This window comes from Rhineura floridana, chromosome 18, assembly GCF_030035675.1.
Source record: "Rhineura floridana isolate rRhiFlo1 chromosome 18, rRhiFlo1.hap2, whole genome shotgun sequence".
NCBI classification, from domain to species: Eukaryota; Metazoa; Chordata; class Lepidosauria; order Squamata; family Rhineuridae; genus Rhineura; species Rhineura floridana.
Window position 1 is genome coordinate 6,898,755 of NC_084497.1, and position 16,303 is coordinate 6,915,057.

The following is a 16,303-nucleotide window of genomic DNA, read 5'->3' on the forward strand; positions in this document are numbered from 1 at the left end:
GTGGTTCACGACAGATGCTCTTGGAGGTCGCTGATTCATAGGGTCGCCATAAGTCGTAATCGACTTGAAGGCACATAACAACAACAAAGTTCCTTGTATTTCCAGTCTTAGACGCAGTTTTCCACATTCTTACAACAATTTGCATTTAAAGAAAATCCTGATGGGAATTCTTCAGCATTGTTGTGCGAATTTCTCCAGCTATAAACACATTTTTTGTCTGCCGTTTTGACTAATGTGCATTTCTCGACATTGTGTTCACTAATATATTCAATTTTTTGGTATATTTCCCCCCTGACATATGCATTTGTGTAAACATTTGCTTGGAGAGCTGCATCACAACATTTGACTAAATGTGCATTTCGAAGGATGGCTGTGTTTCGGTTTTCATGTTTCGGAAAGTGCAAATTCGGTAGAGTTGGCTTCAAATGCCAACCGAATCGAATTTCTCACCCGTCTGTGGCCAGAGCCTACGGCCACGTTACCCTGAACACGCCCGATCTCGTCTGATCTCGGAAGCTAAGCAGAGTCAGGCCTGGTTTGTACGTGGATGGGAGACCACCTGGGAATACTGGGTGCCGTCGGCTTACAGGGAGGCAATGGTAAATCCCCTCTTGAATACCTCTGAATATCTCCAGATATTCAAAGATTCATAGGGTCGCCATAAGTTGTAATCGACTTGAAGGCATGGAACAACAAACAACAATTGTATTCAGAAGCAACTTTTCTATACGTCCCTTGAAGGGGGCCGTTACAACCAGGAGTAGAGACCTTCGGGGTCAGGGTCTGAGTGTGGCTCTCTGAGCCCCTTGAAACTCGCACACACCCTCCCTAGGCCAAACCCTCTCCCCCACCCCAGGCCGTAAATCTTGCTACCGCAAGACGTAGTGATGGCCAGCAACCTGAAAGGCTTTAAAAGAGAGTTAGGCATATTAACAGAGGATAAAGCTGTCAATGGCTAGTAGCCACAATGTTCTGCCTCCGCTGTGGGGGACAGTATGCCCCTGACGACCACTTGCTGGAAATCCCGAGTGGGGAGAATTGGCTCTTGCACTCAAGGCCTGCTTGTGGAGCTTCCCATTGGGGTGTCTGGCTGGCCACTGTGAGAACCAGAGGCTGGACTAGATGGCCCCCCTTTGACCTGATCCAGCCCTGCAGGGCTCTTATGTTCTTATATTCCTCACCGGTCCCCTCTCCACTCCTGCCTTGGGTGCATTTGGGTCCTTGACCTGTGACGATGCTCACCTGGATGGATGGGGGGAGTGTGTGGGATATTTTGTATGTTGTCATTGTGCAGAAGTCAGAAAGCCCGCCCATGTCAGTTTGCCATGCCAAACCATGGTTTCTGGTTGCGGTTTGCTGACTGATTGGAAATAACAGCTTGCCAATTCAAGCATCAAGTCAAACGATAGTTAAGCTTCCTTAACCATGATTTGTGTGATGTCTGAACATAGCTGCAGTCATGCTCTTCAACACCAATGATACTGTGACACCCTAGACTCATAACCCCCAGAGTGGGGCTGTAGATACAGTTAGCTTAGTTTTCAACGGATAAAGCAAACAGGTTGCAAACTGGGACACAGCTTAGAGGGGGCAAAATCTGCCCCTCAACCCAAATGGTGGGTTTGCCAATGGACAGGGGTTGGTTGAGACCCATTCCAATAGTATTCCAGAGCACACACTTTTACTATTTTCCTCCATAAGAGTGAAGAGCATGCTTCTGAAAACCAGTTGCCGGAAGCCTCAGGAGGGGAGAGTGTTCTTGCACTCGGGTCCTGCTTGCGGGCTTCCCCCAGGCACCTGGTAGGCCACTGTGAGAACAGGATGCTGGACTAGATGGGCCACTGGCCTGATCCAGCAGGCTCTTCTTATGTTCTTAAGAGCAGCCATTCATTTTTAAGGGAGACAGTCAATTGTCACATGGAGGCATCTTTGTCATGGAAGGCAGAACGTACACCCCCCCCCAACAGTCTGCAGTTTCACTCCTCTGGAAGCAATGGCCTGGCTCACTCATAACGCTAAGCCGTGGATCTCCTTGAGGGCTTGCGGCCCTTGGAAGCTTTTCCCTGAAGGAACGCGGCCCTCCTGCATTACACGTTTGCCTTTCCTCGGAACTGGCTTTCTAAATGGGCCATCGAGGTTGTTGAGTGCAATGTGGAGCTTGGGGCTCAGAGCTGATGGGGACAATGAGGTTCTTTCTCTCTCCTCCACTTCCTAACACGTCATCTGAATAAATTTGGAAACCAAGGCCACTGCTCCCCCCCCGTTTGTTCCATTTCTGTGATTCCCCCCTCCCCATTGCAAAATTCTCATTTTTATCAGCGTGGCTTAACTGGTAATCGAGCTGGAGAATCCTAAGGGGAGGGGTTGAATGTGGCGCTCTGGCTCTCTCTGTCTGCACCCGCTCTGCCGAAATCGGCCGCCTTCTCCGTTGCGGCAGGTTGAATGAGCCACGGGTCGTAATGCATAGGGTGGAAAATGGGACTCACCCGGCCTCCTGGAATTGCTGCCTGAAGCCGCAGGGTGGGGTGGGGTGGGGGAAAGGAACAACATTTCCAGTAAGTCGGTGTGAAGCCAAATTTTCTTGGCGGTGGCTTGCGGTTGGGTGGTTGGTTGGTCGGTTTCTGACAGAACGCTCAATTACGCTTAAGGGGAACCAGATTTTGAGCTGGAAAGGTTTCTAAAGTGGCTGCTTGTTTGGTTTTGTTTATAGCCTGCCCTTTATTCCAGTGGGTTCCAGGCAGGGTGCACGGGGTACTTCCCCTCCCTGCTTTATCTCCACAACAACCCTGTGGGGTAGGTTAGGCTGGTGATGGGCCCAAGCTCTCCTGGTGAGCGCTTCGTGGCTGAATTAGGGACTTGAACCCGAGTCTCCCTTTTTCACCTTGAGTGCCGCATTCACTTCCGGGTAACCTTCTGGAATACACCCCCCAAGGAATCCTGGGAATTGTAGTTTGTGAAGGGTGCTGAGAGCGGTTAGGAGACTCCTGTTCCCCCTCAGAGAGCTACAGTTCTCAGAGCTCCCAGGGAAGCGGGTCTGGCTGCTAAACCACTCTGGGAACTGTGTAGCTCCGTGTGAACAGAGCACCTTTAGAAGCTTTCGGCACCGTTCACAAACTACAATTCCCAGGATCCTCTGGTGGAACCCATGATTATTGAAAGTGGAATAAATGTACGGCGTGAACGTGACCTGCCTTGGCTTGGAGGGGGGTTCCAGGATCACCTTGGATGTAAATGCTGAGAAGTTTCTTTAACTGAGATGGAAGGGAAATAATGAGGAGAGGAGAGGAGCAAGGCCAGGAAGAAGGGAGCCACGCTCTGCGAGCCCCCCCCAAAGCACACTCCCTCCACCCCCCTTGACATATGGCTCCTCTTGGTGCTAATAACACATGGAAGAGGGACTGACTGTGGGGCGCTCTCCTGTTCCAACCGGGAATTGTAGTTAGCCGATTCCCATTTCAAATCCCTGAGGGGAGAACACAGAGTGGATTCACATGATTTGTATGCCACGTGGTCCCGGGCCAAGTACCTGAGATTTCCAGGGACTGTTGGGCAATATCCACGTCGGAAACCTTGCGAAGTTGGTCTGCCAGTCCGCTATTGAGCTGGATGGACCAGCGGCCTAAGGCAGCTTCCTCAGCTCCATGAGGACTAGAAACTTTTTCTATTTTTACGGAAAGGACCATAGCTCAGTGGCAAAGCCCCCACTTTCCGTGCAGAAGGACTCCCCCCCCCGGTTTAATCCCCAGCATTTCCGTGTAGGGCGAGGAAAGACTGAGCCAGCCAGACCAACTTCTGATTTTAACTTGATTTTATTTGGGTTGGGTTTTGGCAGCCTTGTTCAGCGGCGCCTCTCCTGCAGGGGAGGCCGCTCTTTTGACTCATCTGCAACTGTGGGACAAGAATAAGCATCTACCTTTTTTTAAAATAGGGTCACTGTGACCCACCGAACTCGTCTAGCCAGTCTCCGACAAGTGCTTTTTTCCTCCTGGCTAAGAATATTTCCGCTACTGGATCTCGAGGAAAGAGAACAGCGGTTCAGATATTGCCCATGAGTGTGCAGGGATCATTGAGGACCCACAGACACACACACAGTTGTCTGCCCCCCAGCTGTTTGCTCTGATTCCTCTTTATATGTGCGAGGTGGTTTCGTGTTCAAACGTGTGGATCTCCCATCTCTCCCGATAGTTTGGTTCAGACCTCCTCTATCTTGCCTTCCTTCTAAGACAAGGGTGGCGCTCCAGATGTGGCTGGTCTCCAGCTCCCATCAGCCTCAGCTAGGGGTGAGGGAGGCATTCGATTCAGTTCACAGTCAAAGCAGCAGGTATCAAATTCGCATTTTCCGAAACAATACGAGGACTGAAAGACAGCCGTCCTTCAAACTTCTCCCTTATTTGAATTTGGCGGGACAGTTCGCCAACCAAACAGTGCTTACGCAAATGCATAAAAATGAATATATTAGTGTAAATGACATAAACGAGCTTTTTGCTTGCAAAAAAGGCCTACACGAGTCAAAATGGCGTACAAAAATGTATTTAATAGGAGAAATTCACAATAAAATGCTGAAAAATTTGCATGAGGATTTTTTTTTTAAAAAAAATAGCAAACTGTTGCAAAAATGTGGAGAACTGAACTTAAGATTGTGAACATGAGAAACAGAGAGGACCGAAATGGAGAGCTCTTTCCATCCTTAGCCACAACTGGCACAGCCTGTGGTCAAGGATGATGGGAGTTTGAGTGGTCATCTGGAGAGCCACAGATGTCCCCCATCCCTGCTCTAAGAAGTAGCACAAACTGGCCACTCACTTGAGTGGCTTTGAAAGTGGATGAGACCAATTTGTGGTGGAAGGTAAAGCGATCAGTGGCTACTGGCCATGATGGCTGTGTTCTGCCTGCACTGTTGGAAGCAGCGTGCCTTCAAATAATACTGCCTTCTGGGAACTGTGGGTGGGGAGAGTTGGTCTTGTGTTCAGGTCCTGCTTTTGGGCGTCCCCTCGATAACTGGCTATCCAACTGTGAGCAAAGGGCACCGGCTTGATCCATCAGGGGTCTTGCGTTGTTCTTAAATTACAGAAATTACTTCTAAGTTTTCGTTGGTGCACGCATGTATAAGGAAATAGAGTTGCATAAAATATGCATGTGTGCGCATATGCACATTTTATGCAAATTAATTTCCTTTTTTCTTTTTTTACTCCTTTCGTCTTTCGGGGAGAGGCAGAAGTGGTCGCCCTTCTTCCATCACCCTTCCCTCAAGCAACAGTTGCACTGCCAGTTTGCTAATGTGGCCTGCTTTGGGGTACGTCTGCAACCGACATGCCACGACACTTGTGTCCGTGTGTGAGTGGAGGACATTTGCTGGGTAGGGATGACCTTGTGTAGCCACAGAACCAAAACAGCATCTTGGGGATCTCCGATTGTCCTGGTTTTCAAGGTCAGGCAGATGTGTGTGGCAAGAAGTTCCCCATCTCCAGTCTAAGAAGTATCATTCTTTGCTGCATGCAGAAGATGGAAGAATGCCTCTCTTTAGAAGATGCATTCTCTCCTGAGAGCAGGGAATGCCTCCTCTTAGGGATGGAGAAACCAGTATCGCGTCCTTGATTGTTGACCAGGTTGATTAGAGCTGATGGAGTTCAGCAACATCTGGAGGCCCCCAAAGGTTTCTCTGTCCTTGATCTAAGCAAGTAGAAATCCCCTCTCTTCTTCTAAAGAGAGGCATCCCTCCATCTCTTACACTGAGTAGGAGGTGCTACTTTCTAAGATTAAGGATGGGGACCCTGTGGCCCTTCAGACGTTGCTGGGCCACAACTCCCATCAGTGGACATGCTGGGAGTTGGAGTTGGAGTCCAGCTGCATCTAGGAGGTCATTTGCTGGAGGTCGGCTGCCTCTCAATGCCACTTCCTGGGAATCCCAGGTGGGGGGAGTTGCTGTTGTGCTCAGGTCTTGCTTGTGGAGGTCTTCCCACTGGGGGGATCTGGTTGGCCACTGTGAAGACAGCATGCTGGGCTGGATGGGCCCCCTTGAGCCTTTTCCAGCAGCCAGGCTCTTCGGATGTTTTTGGGCAACTGAACAGATGGCCTTTCTGCTTCTGAGATAGAAGGTCCTCATTGTCAGCGGGGATTTCTATTTATTTGTTTGTTACATTTATGGCCCACCTTTCCTCCAAGGAGCTCAAGGTGGCATCCAGACATGGTTCTCCTCTTCCTGATTTCATCCTCACAACAACCCTGTGGAGTAGGTTAAGCTGAGAGACGGGGACTGGCCCATGGTCACCCAATGAGCTTCATGGGCAAGCAGGGATTTGAACCCTGGGCTCTCAAGTCCCAATCTGACACTGCTATACCACACTGGCTCTTCGTTCTCTTGATCACCTTTCTCTCTCTCTCTCTCTCTCCCAGGATGAGTTCCACCCCTTCATTGAGGCGCTGCTCCCCCACGTCCGGGCCTTCGCCTACACCTGGTTCAACCTCCAGGCCCGCAAGCGCAAGTACTTCAAGAAGCACGAGAAGCGCATGACGAAGGATGAGGAGCGGGCCGTCAAGGACGAGCTGCTGAATGAGAAGCCGGAGGTGAAGCAGAAGTGGGCCTCTCGCTTGCTGGCCAAGCTGCGGAAAGACATCCGCCCGGAGTACCGCGAGGACTTCGTTCTCTCCATCACAGGCAAGAAGCCCTCTTGCTGCGTTCTCTCCAACCCCGACCAGAAAGGCAAGATGCGGCGGATCGACTGCCTCCGCCAAGCCGACAAAGTCTGGCGCTTGGACCTAGTCATGGTCATCCTTTTCAAGGGGATCCCCCTGGAGAGTACGGATGGGGAACGTCTCATCAAGGCAGCCCAGTGCACCCACCCCATTCTCTGCGTCCAGCCACACCACATCAGTGTCTCGGTCAAGGAGCTGGACCTCTACCTGGCGTATTTCGTCCGCGAGAGAGGTAGGCTTTCTGGTACGGTTTGCATGGCTTTGTGCTGATGGTGGTGCACGAAAACCTCATTGGTGTTCCGTCATCACGAGTGAGGCCACAGCCTTTCCCAACCTCTGGGTCCAATGATGTTGCTGGACTACCATTCCCACCATTCCTGACCATTGGGCATGCTGGCTGGGGCCCATTGGAAGTTGTAGGAAGATGGGGACCAAAAGGTTGGGAAAGGCTGAACTAGAGGATGGACGGATGGATCTGTCAGATTCAATTTCTCTTGGGCACTATTATTTCACTTTTAAGCAATCGTGGCTTCCCCCAAAGAATCCTGGGAAATGTAGTTTGTGAAGGATGCTGAGAGTTGTTAGGAGACCGGTATTACCCTCACAGAACTACAGTCTCCAGAGTGGTTTTAACCATCAACCTCTCTTCCCAGAGAACTCTTGAGAATCGTAGCTCTGTGAGAGGATGGGTGTGTGTGTCTCCTAACAACTTTCAGCGGTGCCCTTCCAAAATGACCCTTCCTAGGATTCTTGAGGGGGAAGCCATGACTGTTGAAATAATAGTGGAATAAATGTCTGGTGCAAATGTGGCCTTGGTTTCTCTTTTTGTTCCCCCCCCCGAAAAAGGGGCTGAAGACGTATCCCCCCCTCCCGCAACTCCATGACTGGTGTGGGCCTGTTAATTTGGATAGGTCTACTCTGAGTAGAACTCATCTGGCTACAACCCACTATTTATGGTTATTGTTGTTCTTTCATTAAAGTTATTTCAGAACTCCCTGCAGGGTAGCAGCGCCGGAGCGAACTTGCTTTCCCTGCGACTTGTCAAACTCGTGCAAGTAGAGAGGGAGGCAAAGAGACTTTTAACCAAACCGAAAGGGGGACTTGCATTTTGTTGGACTGAAATTGGGAGGTCATTGCCCCTGGCAAGTACGAGAAATTTGGTTTCTTCGGTGCCGTCCCCTCCTTGCTGCCATTGCTGCGTCCTGACCTTGACCCCAGCTGTCTAGGTCTGGGAGGCAGCCTTGAAATCACCTGATCCCTCTAATTGCTAGCAAACCTCTGGCTGTAAAATCACAGCTGATAAGGCCTCCTTCAGCCTGTCACTTTCCCTCCTTCAGAAAGGGCTTCCTTTTTTTTTTCTTTTAAGGTCGATTCTTCCTGCCGTTTAAGGAGGAATGGGGATTCTTCAGTTGTGGCTCCCAGATACTTGCAAACAAACCAACAACCCCCCCCCTTCCTCTGAATTTTATTGTTACATTAGTTGTAACATTCCGATAATGACACTGATTGTTCATTTGATTTGATTGATTTTTATATCCCACCTTTCCTCCCCCCGTTTCATCCGCAAAGGAGCCCTGCGAGGTAGGTTAGGCTGAGAGACAGTGACTGGCCCCGAGGTCAGTCAGTGAGCTTCGTGGATTTGAACCCGGGTCTCCCAGGTCCTTAGTCCGACACTCTAGCCACTATAAAAAGGTAAAGGTGTCCCTGCACTTGTAGTGCGAGTTGTTTCCGTTTACTACGCAGACAGTATATATGGGGTGGGATTGCCAGTTCTGTCCCCGGCCTTTCTTTACCCCCCAGCATATGCCAGATACTCATTTTACCGACCACGGATGGATGGAAGGCTGAGTGGACCTCGACCCCTTTTACCAGAGATTCGACTTCCTCCTTCCGTTGGAATCAAACTCCGGCCGTGACCAGAGCTTTTGGCTGCGTTACCGCCACTTACCACTCTGCGCCACGGAGGATCTTACTATAGCCACTATAACAGTGAGCAAATGCAGTAACCTGTCCAAAAACTATCAATCAGTGATGATATGCCCTCCCTGAGTCCATATGTTCCCATTGTTATGGGGCCCTGTTGCTAATCCAGGTTTTTGCACCGCTTCACTCGCCTCTTTGATTTATCGTGTCGGTTTAGGGGTTATGCTGCAGACGTCAAGAGATTGCTTCACTCAACACTAAAATATTAATTCATTGGTGTTTTTTTTAAAAAAGTGGGTGATCATCTTAGCAAACCTTTTTCTGCAGCTTATAGCTAGGACTTAGTGCTATTATTTCTCTGGCTTTTATCATTGTGACTTGGAAATTGCTGAGGGCCTTGGTGGATCACTTAATATTTTTTTCTGCCTCTTGTACCAATTGTAATGTGTTGGATGCTGCATGTTTTTTTTTTAGAAAAACTGTATTTGTATGTTTTTGTATCACTCCTCTTCTTATATTGCCATTTATTGTGTTCCGTAGAGTTCAAACTCTAGAGTTTTCTTTCTTCTGCATTTTGTTTGCAAATTGTGATACAATAAGATACGACATAAGAAATCAAAGCATTTTGTTGCGTTCCTGTCTGAATTCTATGGAGTGCAAATTGAAAGACAATAAAATTCAGCAGAAGAAGCAAAAGAAATACAATTTAAAAAGCATATTTAATGTGGGCACGCCATGGATTGCCTGAACGAAGGATCTTGGGAATGTTGTCGATCGCAAGCTATGAGCCAACAGTGCGATGTGGCTGCAAAAAAAGCAAATGCTATTTTAGGCTGCCATTAACAGAAGTATAGTTTCCAACTTGTGTGAAGTATTAGTTCCCCTCTATTCGGCACTGGTTAGGCCTCATCTTGAGTACTGTGTCCAGTTCTGGACATCACACTTTAAAAAGGATACAGACAAACTGGAACAGGGTTCAGAGGAGGGCAATGAGGATGATCAGGGCACTGGAAACAAAGCCCTCTGAGGAGAGACTGAAAGAACTGGGCCTGTTTAGCCTGGAGAAGAGAAGACTGAGGGGAGATAGGATAGCACTCTTCAAGTCCATGAAAGGTTGCCTCACAGAGGAGGGCCAGGATCTCTTCTCTATTATCCCAGAGTGCAGGACATGGAATAATGGGCTCAAGTTGCAGGAAGCCAGATTTCGACTGAACATCAGGAACAACTTTCTATTAGAGCAGTATAACAATGGAACCAATCTCATAGGGAACTGATGGGCTCTCCGACACTGGAGGCGTTCAAGAGGCAGCTGGACAGCCACCTGTCGGGGATGCTTTAATTTGGATTCCTGCATTGAGAAGGGGGTTGGACTGGATGGCCTTATAGACCCCTTCCAACTCTGCTATTCTGTGATTCTATGACTCTCACAGACCACTGGTGATCCATGGACCACCCTTTGGGAACCCCCTTTTTGCTCTAGTTCGATGAATTTTCTCTTTTATTCTTTGTCGGTCGCCTTGAACAATGCTGTGTTGGAAAGGAGGGATATAAATATTCTCAATACATAAATAACAATGCATTTATATCCCACCTTTCTTTCAAGGCCTCCAGGGTTTCTCTCCCTTGTATCCTCACAGCAACAAATCTGTGAGGTAGGTTAGACTGTGAGGCAGTTACTGCCCCCAAAGTAACACCCAATGAGCTTCATGGCTGAGTGGGGGATTTGAACCCAGGTCCTAGTGAATAATTTCAATAGGACTTAGTTGAATACAAGTATTTGCCTGGTGTGTGTGTGTGGATACATACCTGTACTTTTGTAACCAATTTCTCTCATCGTAAGGCATGTGTGTACGTTGTTTTCACAATTTTGCTTGCCTTTTGCCTTTGTTCGGTTTCTTTGCTAATATAGCCATCCTTGGAACACGTCCTTCGCCCAGAGAACTGCATTGCAAAGTCAGAAGTGTGACTCTCAAAGGATAGCTGTGTTTTCAGTTCCCATAGTGGTTTGGCAAATGCAAATAGGTTAGGTGCGCCTTAAAATTTTTCCCCCGTCCTTCACACGGCACATAGTTCAAACAATGGGATCCGCTCCCACAAGAGGCAGTGATAGCCACCAACTTGGATGGCTTTAAACAAGGATTGGACAGATTCATGGAGCAGAATAAGGCTATCGATGGCTACTAGCCGTGATGGTTATGCTCCCTCTGAATACCAGGTGCTAGGAATCACAAATGGGGAGAGTTGCTCTTGCGCACAGATCCTGCTTATGGGGTCACCATTGGGGAGTGTGACTGGCCACTGTGAAAACAGTGTGCTGGACTAAGTGGGCTCTCTTCGGCTTGATCCAGCAGGGATCATCTTATGAATAACGTGGAGAGAGGGGCACTTTCCTTTATGCCCTGCCTGTGGGCTTCTTGGAGGAATCTGATTGGCTACTGTGACAACAGGATGTTGGACTCCATTGGACTAGATGGGCCGTCGGCCTAATCTAGCAGGGCTCATCGTAATGTTCTTTTGTTCCCTAGTCTCTCTCAAACAACTTCTGACTCCCTTTTTAAAAAAGGTCTTGTTTGTTTTTAGAACAGATGCTATTGTTTAAGCTCACCAGTCTAGGGATGGAAAGATCTGTCTGTTTGATTCTATCAGTTTCGCATTTTTGCGATGTTAAATTCAGTTCTCTGCATTTGTACAGCGATCTGCGAATTTTGTAAAAAAAACCAAAACACCTTCATGAAAATTCTCCACCGTTTTAGTGCGAATTTCTCCAAAGAATTTCTCCATTTTTGTGGGCAGTTCTGACAAAGGTGCACATTTTGGCAAGCCGTTTCTCGTCATGCCATGCCTTGTCACTCATATATTTATGCACACTTTCCCCTAATATATGCATTTTTGTAAATGTTATTTAGTGGGCAAACTGCATCCCAAAATTCTAATAAATATGAATTTCGAAGGATGGCTCTGTTTCGATTCTCATATCGTTTCGGAATGTGCAAATTTGATAAATTCTGCTTGAAATGTGAACCGAATCAAAGTTATCACCCATCTCTAGCTTATGCGTTGTGTCTATAATTGTAAGGCCTCACTTACCTGGGAGCAAGCCCCGTTGAACTTAATAAAACGTAAATCTAAGTAGACAATGTGGGGGTTGTAGCCCATTAAATTCTACTCATAGTAGACCCTTGAAGTTAATGGACCTAAGTCAGACATGCCTTTTCATTTCAATGGGTCTACTCTGAGGATGACTTAAAGTTGGACACAATCTATGGTTAGGGTTGCGCTGTGCATTCAAGACTACTGACCTCAATGGATGGTTAACTGGCCATTCCAAATCAAGTCCCATCAAGCCTTAGGCTGTAATCCAATGCACACTTACCTGGGGGTAAGTCCCATTGAACGCGGTGGAGCTTACTTCTGAGTAGACATGTATTGGATTGCACCCTAGTTGTGTCCATTGATTCCAGTGGGTCTGCTTTGAATATGAGGAAGTTGGACACAACTCTGTCTTTGCCCAAATGTTGCCCTTTGTATTGGCACGTGTTTCTTAAGGCAACGGTCCTGCGCACCATGCTTTGAGGCCTTTGTGATCAGAGTGTGAAGGTTTGTGATATGTTGTGTATGTCCTATAGTAGGAAGGAAGAGAAAGCAGGAGATCAAAGGACAGGTATAGCCTAGCAACCAAGAGGTCTCCTCTCTAGCTACGCCTTTAGCCCCATGCAGCCTCAACCCACAAGTTGGAGTTGAACCCCATATATTCCAACATGTCCGAATGGCTTTGCTTTTTAGCTCAAAAAGTAACAATCTTGGGGGCCAAACATCCCCAAAGCCCTAATTCTACATCATCATCATCATCATTGGTGCATTGTTATTTTTATACCAATCAGGGATCCCACACTATAGCTACAGTGATGTCACAGTGCTTCCTAACCAATTGGATTCAGCCATGTGCTGATGCCCCTGGAAGCAAAGGAAGCCCATTTAGAGTGAGGCCAGTGCTTCCTGTACTGATCATATGGGCAAATCCTAGCCAATCAGGGACTGTTATTTATTTATTTATTTATTTATTATTTAATTTATTAGTCGCCCATCTGGCTGGTTGACCAGCCACTCTGGGCGACGTACAAGATAAAAACAGTACATTAAGCATTAAAAATTTAAAACATAACAATAAAAGCCTAACCCATCTTAAAAGCTTTCCTGAAGAGCCAGGTCTTCAAAGTCCGGCGGAAGGTCATCTCAGAAGGGGCATGACGGAGGTCATTTGGGAGAGAGTTCCATAGGGTGGGGGCCACTATTGAGAAAGCCCTCTCTCTAGTCCTCACCAGTCTCGCTGTTCTTACCGGTGGGATTGAGAGAAGGTCTTCTGAGGCTGATCTTGTTGAGCGGCATCCCTGACGATGCTGGAGGCGCTCCTTCAGATAGACTGGGCCAAAACCGTATAGGGTTTTAAAGGTCAAACCAACACCTTGAATTGGGTTCGGTAAACAACCGGTAACCAGTGCAACTCCTTCAACACAGGAGTGATGTGATCTTGCCGGCGGCTGCCTTTAATCAGACGAGCCGCTGCATTCTGTACCAGTTGCAACTTCCGGACCGTTTTCAAGGGTAACCCCACGTAGAGCACATTACAGTAGTCTAGGCGAGAGGTGACCAAGGCATGTACCACCGGTTATAACAGCCAAACATTTCCGCTGCAGTATTTCAGAATGTTTCCGAAGACAAGGAACTGCGTCCGTGTCCTTTGGATGCTTAAAGTTGTTTCCCTTTATGACTTGGTTGTGAATATGGTACAGGAATTTTTCATCCTGAGGGCCGTGTTCCCTTCCAGGCAACCCCCAGGGGGCCACGTGGCAGGGGTGGGCCAGGCCAGAGAAAAAAGTGGGTGGAGCAATGTTCATGAATTTCATCTTTGTACAGTAGGCTAGTGCCCACACACACTTGCGCACCCCTCTCTAATCCTCTCTCCAGGCAAGCAAGAGGGTCGATCAGAGTTCAAGGACAACTTTTTGTCCTTGCTCCAGCTGGGCAAAAACTCTCAAGGAAGGTTCAAAGCAGGCCCAGTGAGCGGCGTGGCCTGGGTATGAGGGTGTGTGGCCTGGGGAGAGTTTGAAAGGCCAGCTGGAGAGGCCCAGAGGGCCACATTTGCACACCCCTGCCGCTACTCTATTCACGGCGTGCTCTTGCCGCACAGTTCAGTTTGGTGAACCCGGGGGAGAGGGGCGCCTCACACCTCTTGGTGATACTTTTGTGTCTCCTCGCTCTGCCAATTTGATCTGAACCTCGCGCTGGTTCTTACGAGCGTGGCTTTTTTGAAAATTTGGAGGTGAGGCTAGCGGGGGCCCTTTGCCAGCATCGCACTGCACAGGCCCGTCTCTGGAGGCTGTAGCAGTGCAGGACGTGTGTGTGTGTGTGTGTGTCTTGGTCGATGGGCGATTTGTCGTTTAAGATGCTGTTGCTGTTGTCTCTGGTCATTATCAGTCTGGAGCAGTCGCAGCCTGCTCCCTTCCCAGCCCTCCTTATGATAATGCTTGCTCTCTCGCTCTCCCCCTCCATTCTCCTGCGTCAGCAAAAACGAAGATAAAATACATTCTCAGCCGGTTTATCTGCAACGGGCAACCCCAGAGCAGATGCAAACATGTGGGACCCAAGGCTCTTTTAACAGCTCGCTTGGGCCACACTTTAGGGACCTTTTTTTAAAAAAAACAAGAACAGATGGTTCCCCAGAAGGGAATCTAGTCAACCCCCCATTTGCTATAGAGCAGGAGCATGTCACCCCCTTGTTGGCAGTCCGCAAGCGTTACCGTTCTTAACTTGTGCGGCGAAAACCCAGGATTTGGGTGCACGCTTCTCTCCCCCCCTTCTCTCTCCATGCCCCCTCTTCAGTATGTTGCACCAGAACTGGATCTGCAGTTGCAGTGGGGGGAAGGGCTGGTGTGTCTGTGTGGCTGGCGGTGCGGGGGTGAGCGGAGATCCTCCTGCAGGCCTTGGCTGCTTACAGGATAGAGAGGTCACTGCTGAAAGTCGAAAGCAATGCAGTGTAATGGTAATCAATCTCCTGCCATCGATCAAACTCTATTGTGCTTTTGCTTAGGGTTCTGGCAAGGAAAGGTCTTGAGTGCGGGGGTGGGAGGGAAGGGGTCTGCACCTTTGCACATGCGTGGGGTGGAGGGCTTTCTTTTTCTTTTTTTAGTTGAAAAGATGCTATTTACAGAGATGCTGACTTGGCCATGGTGACTGGACGGTGAGAAGCCTTCTCCCCCCCCCCCCATGAGCCATTGATTGTCCTGGAGTAAATTATTCAGGGCTATCTTTCCTTGCAGGGAGGGGCTCCCCATTGCTGCTTTGAAACCATGAGCCAAGCCGATCTCCCAGCTTCCCGCTTAAATGGCAGACTGGCCCAGGGAACTTCAGGCACGGGGACCAAAGGCGGCCCTTTAGGTCTTCAGATCTGGCCCTCTGAACTCCCTCCCAGGCCACACCCCTCACTGACCCTGCTTCGCACCACCCTCGAGTGTTCTGGCCAGGCTGGAAATGTGTCCTTGAACTCAGATCATTCCTCTTGCTTTCCTGGATGGGAGGACAAAGAGGGGTTTGTGTCAGTTTACTGTATACAGGTAAAATTGACCAGGGGTGTAGTTATCCAGGGTCTCAGGGGGTCTTAGACCCTTTACTTTTTTGGGAGCAGGGTCCCAGGAGGGTCCCTATGTCTCCAGCATCCTGCGAGCCAAGCAGTATGAAAGGAAGAGTCTTCTAGCCAGCGTCCTTGTCCTTTCCTGCTGACTGGAGCCGATCAGAGTGAAAGGAGGTAAGTCAGCCACTGAGAAGACTCTTCTCAGTAGCTAACACTCTTCCCTTTCATGCTTATTGGCTCTTAGGGATGTCTGTTGTTATGGGAGAAGGCATTAACTAGGATCGCATTGTCAACTCAGCAGCAAGGGGAGGGGGGAGGGGGCACGGCGGTGACCCTGAACTTCTGAATTTGCCGCAACACTACTGAAATTGGCATTCATTGCTCCACCCTTTCCCCCCTCCCCTCTGGCCTCACCCACCAGTGGAATATGGCCCTCGAAAGGTTGCCCAGAAGGGAATTTGGCCCTCAGGTGGGAAAAAGAACCCTGCTCAAGCAAAATCATAGCAAACCCCCTCGCCGCCGCCAGTAGCCTGAAAACACTAGCAGTCCAGGCTCCTGCTATCCTTCCTGCATTTTAATCATGGCAAAGGTTGCCTATTTACTAGTCTCTCCAGGCCAAGCCGTCACAGAAAGCAAGAAACTGAAATATCACAGTGGAGAGCGTCCCTCTCCGGGGGGGTGGACGTGAAGGGGAAGAGATAGCATGCCCCCATGCGTGGCACAGGAAAAGCCTGGCACAGACCAGATGCCTCGCATAGCAGCGCTTGCCAAATTGCAACCATCTGCTTGCTTTTCATCCTCCGGGGGGGGGGATCAGGGTGGTAAATGGAGGTAGCTACTTGCCAGCTTTGGGGTGGGGGTGGGGAGGACAAGATGCACAATAGGCGGCAGTTGCCCCCCAATTTTTCCCTTGTTGTGAATGCCCAAAGGTTTGACTGCTCCTGTGCATTTTTTTTTAATTTTTGCACACTCTGCACCTGATGTTGTTTGTCCAGCTTCTGATGCGAACTCCCCTGCTGGATCTCTGAATGCGGGGCGGTTGTAGCTCAGGGGTAGAGC

The 16,303-nt window shown here is 48.9% G+C and overlaps 1 protein-coding gene and 1 pseudogene across 5 annotated transcripts in view; both read left to right on the forward strand.

The window, feature by feature from the left end:
* NFIC (nuclear factor I C) overlaps positions 1 to 16,303 on the forward strand; it is a 145,199-nt gene that overhangs the window by 37,581 nt on the left and 91,315 nt on the right. For all 5 annotated transcript variants that reach the window (XM_061601629.1, XM_061601627.1, XM_061601632.1 and 2 more), the window contains exon 2: positions 6,394 to 6,925. In XM_061601629.1, coding sequence (XP_061457613.1) covers positions 6,394 to 6,925 — 532 coding nt within the window. The remainder of the gene's footprint in view (positions 1 to 6,393; positions 6,926 to 16,303) is intronic.
* LOC133373021 (5S ribosomal RNA) lies at positions 466 to 584 on the forward strand (annotated as a pseudogene).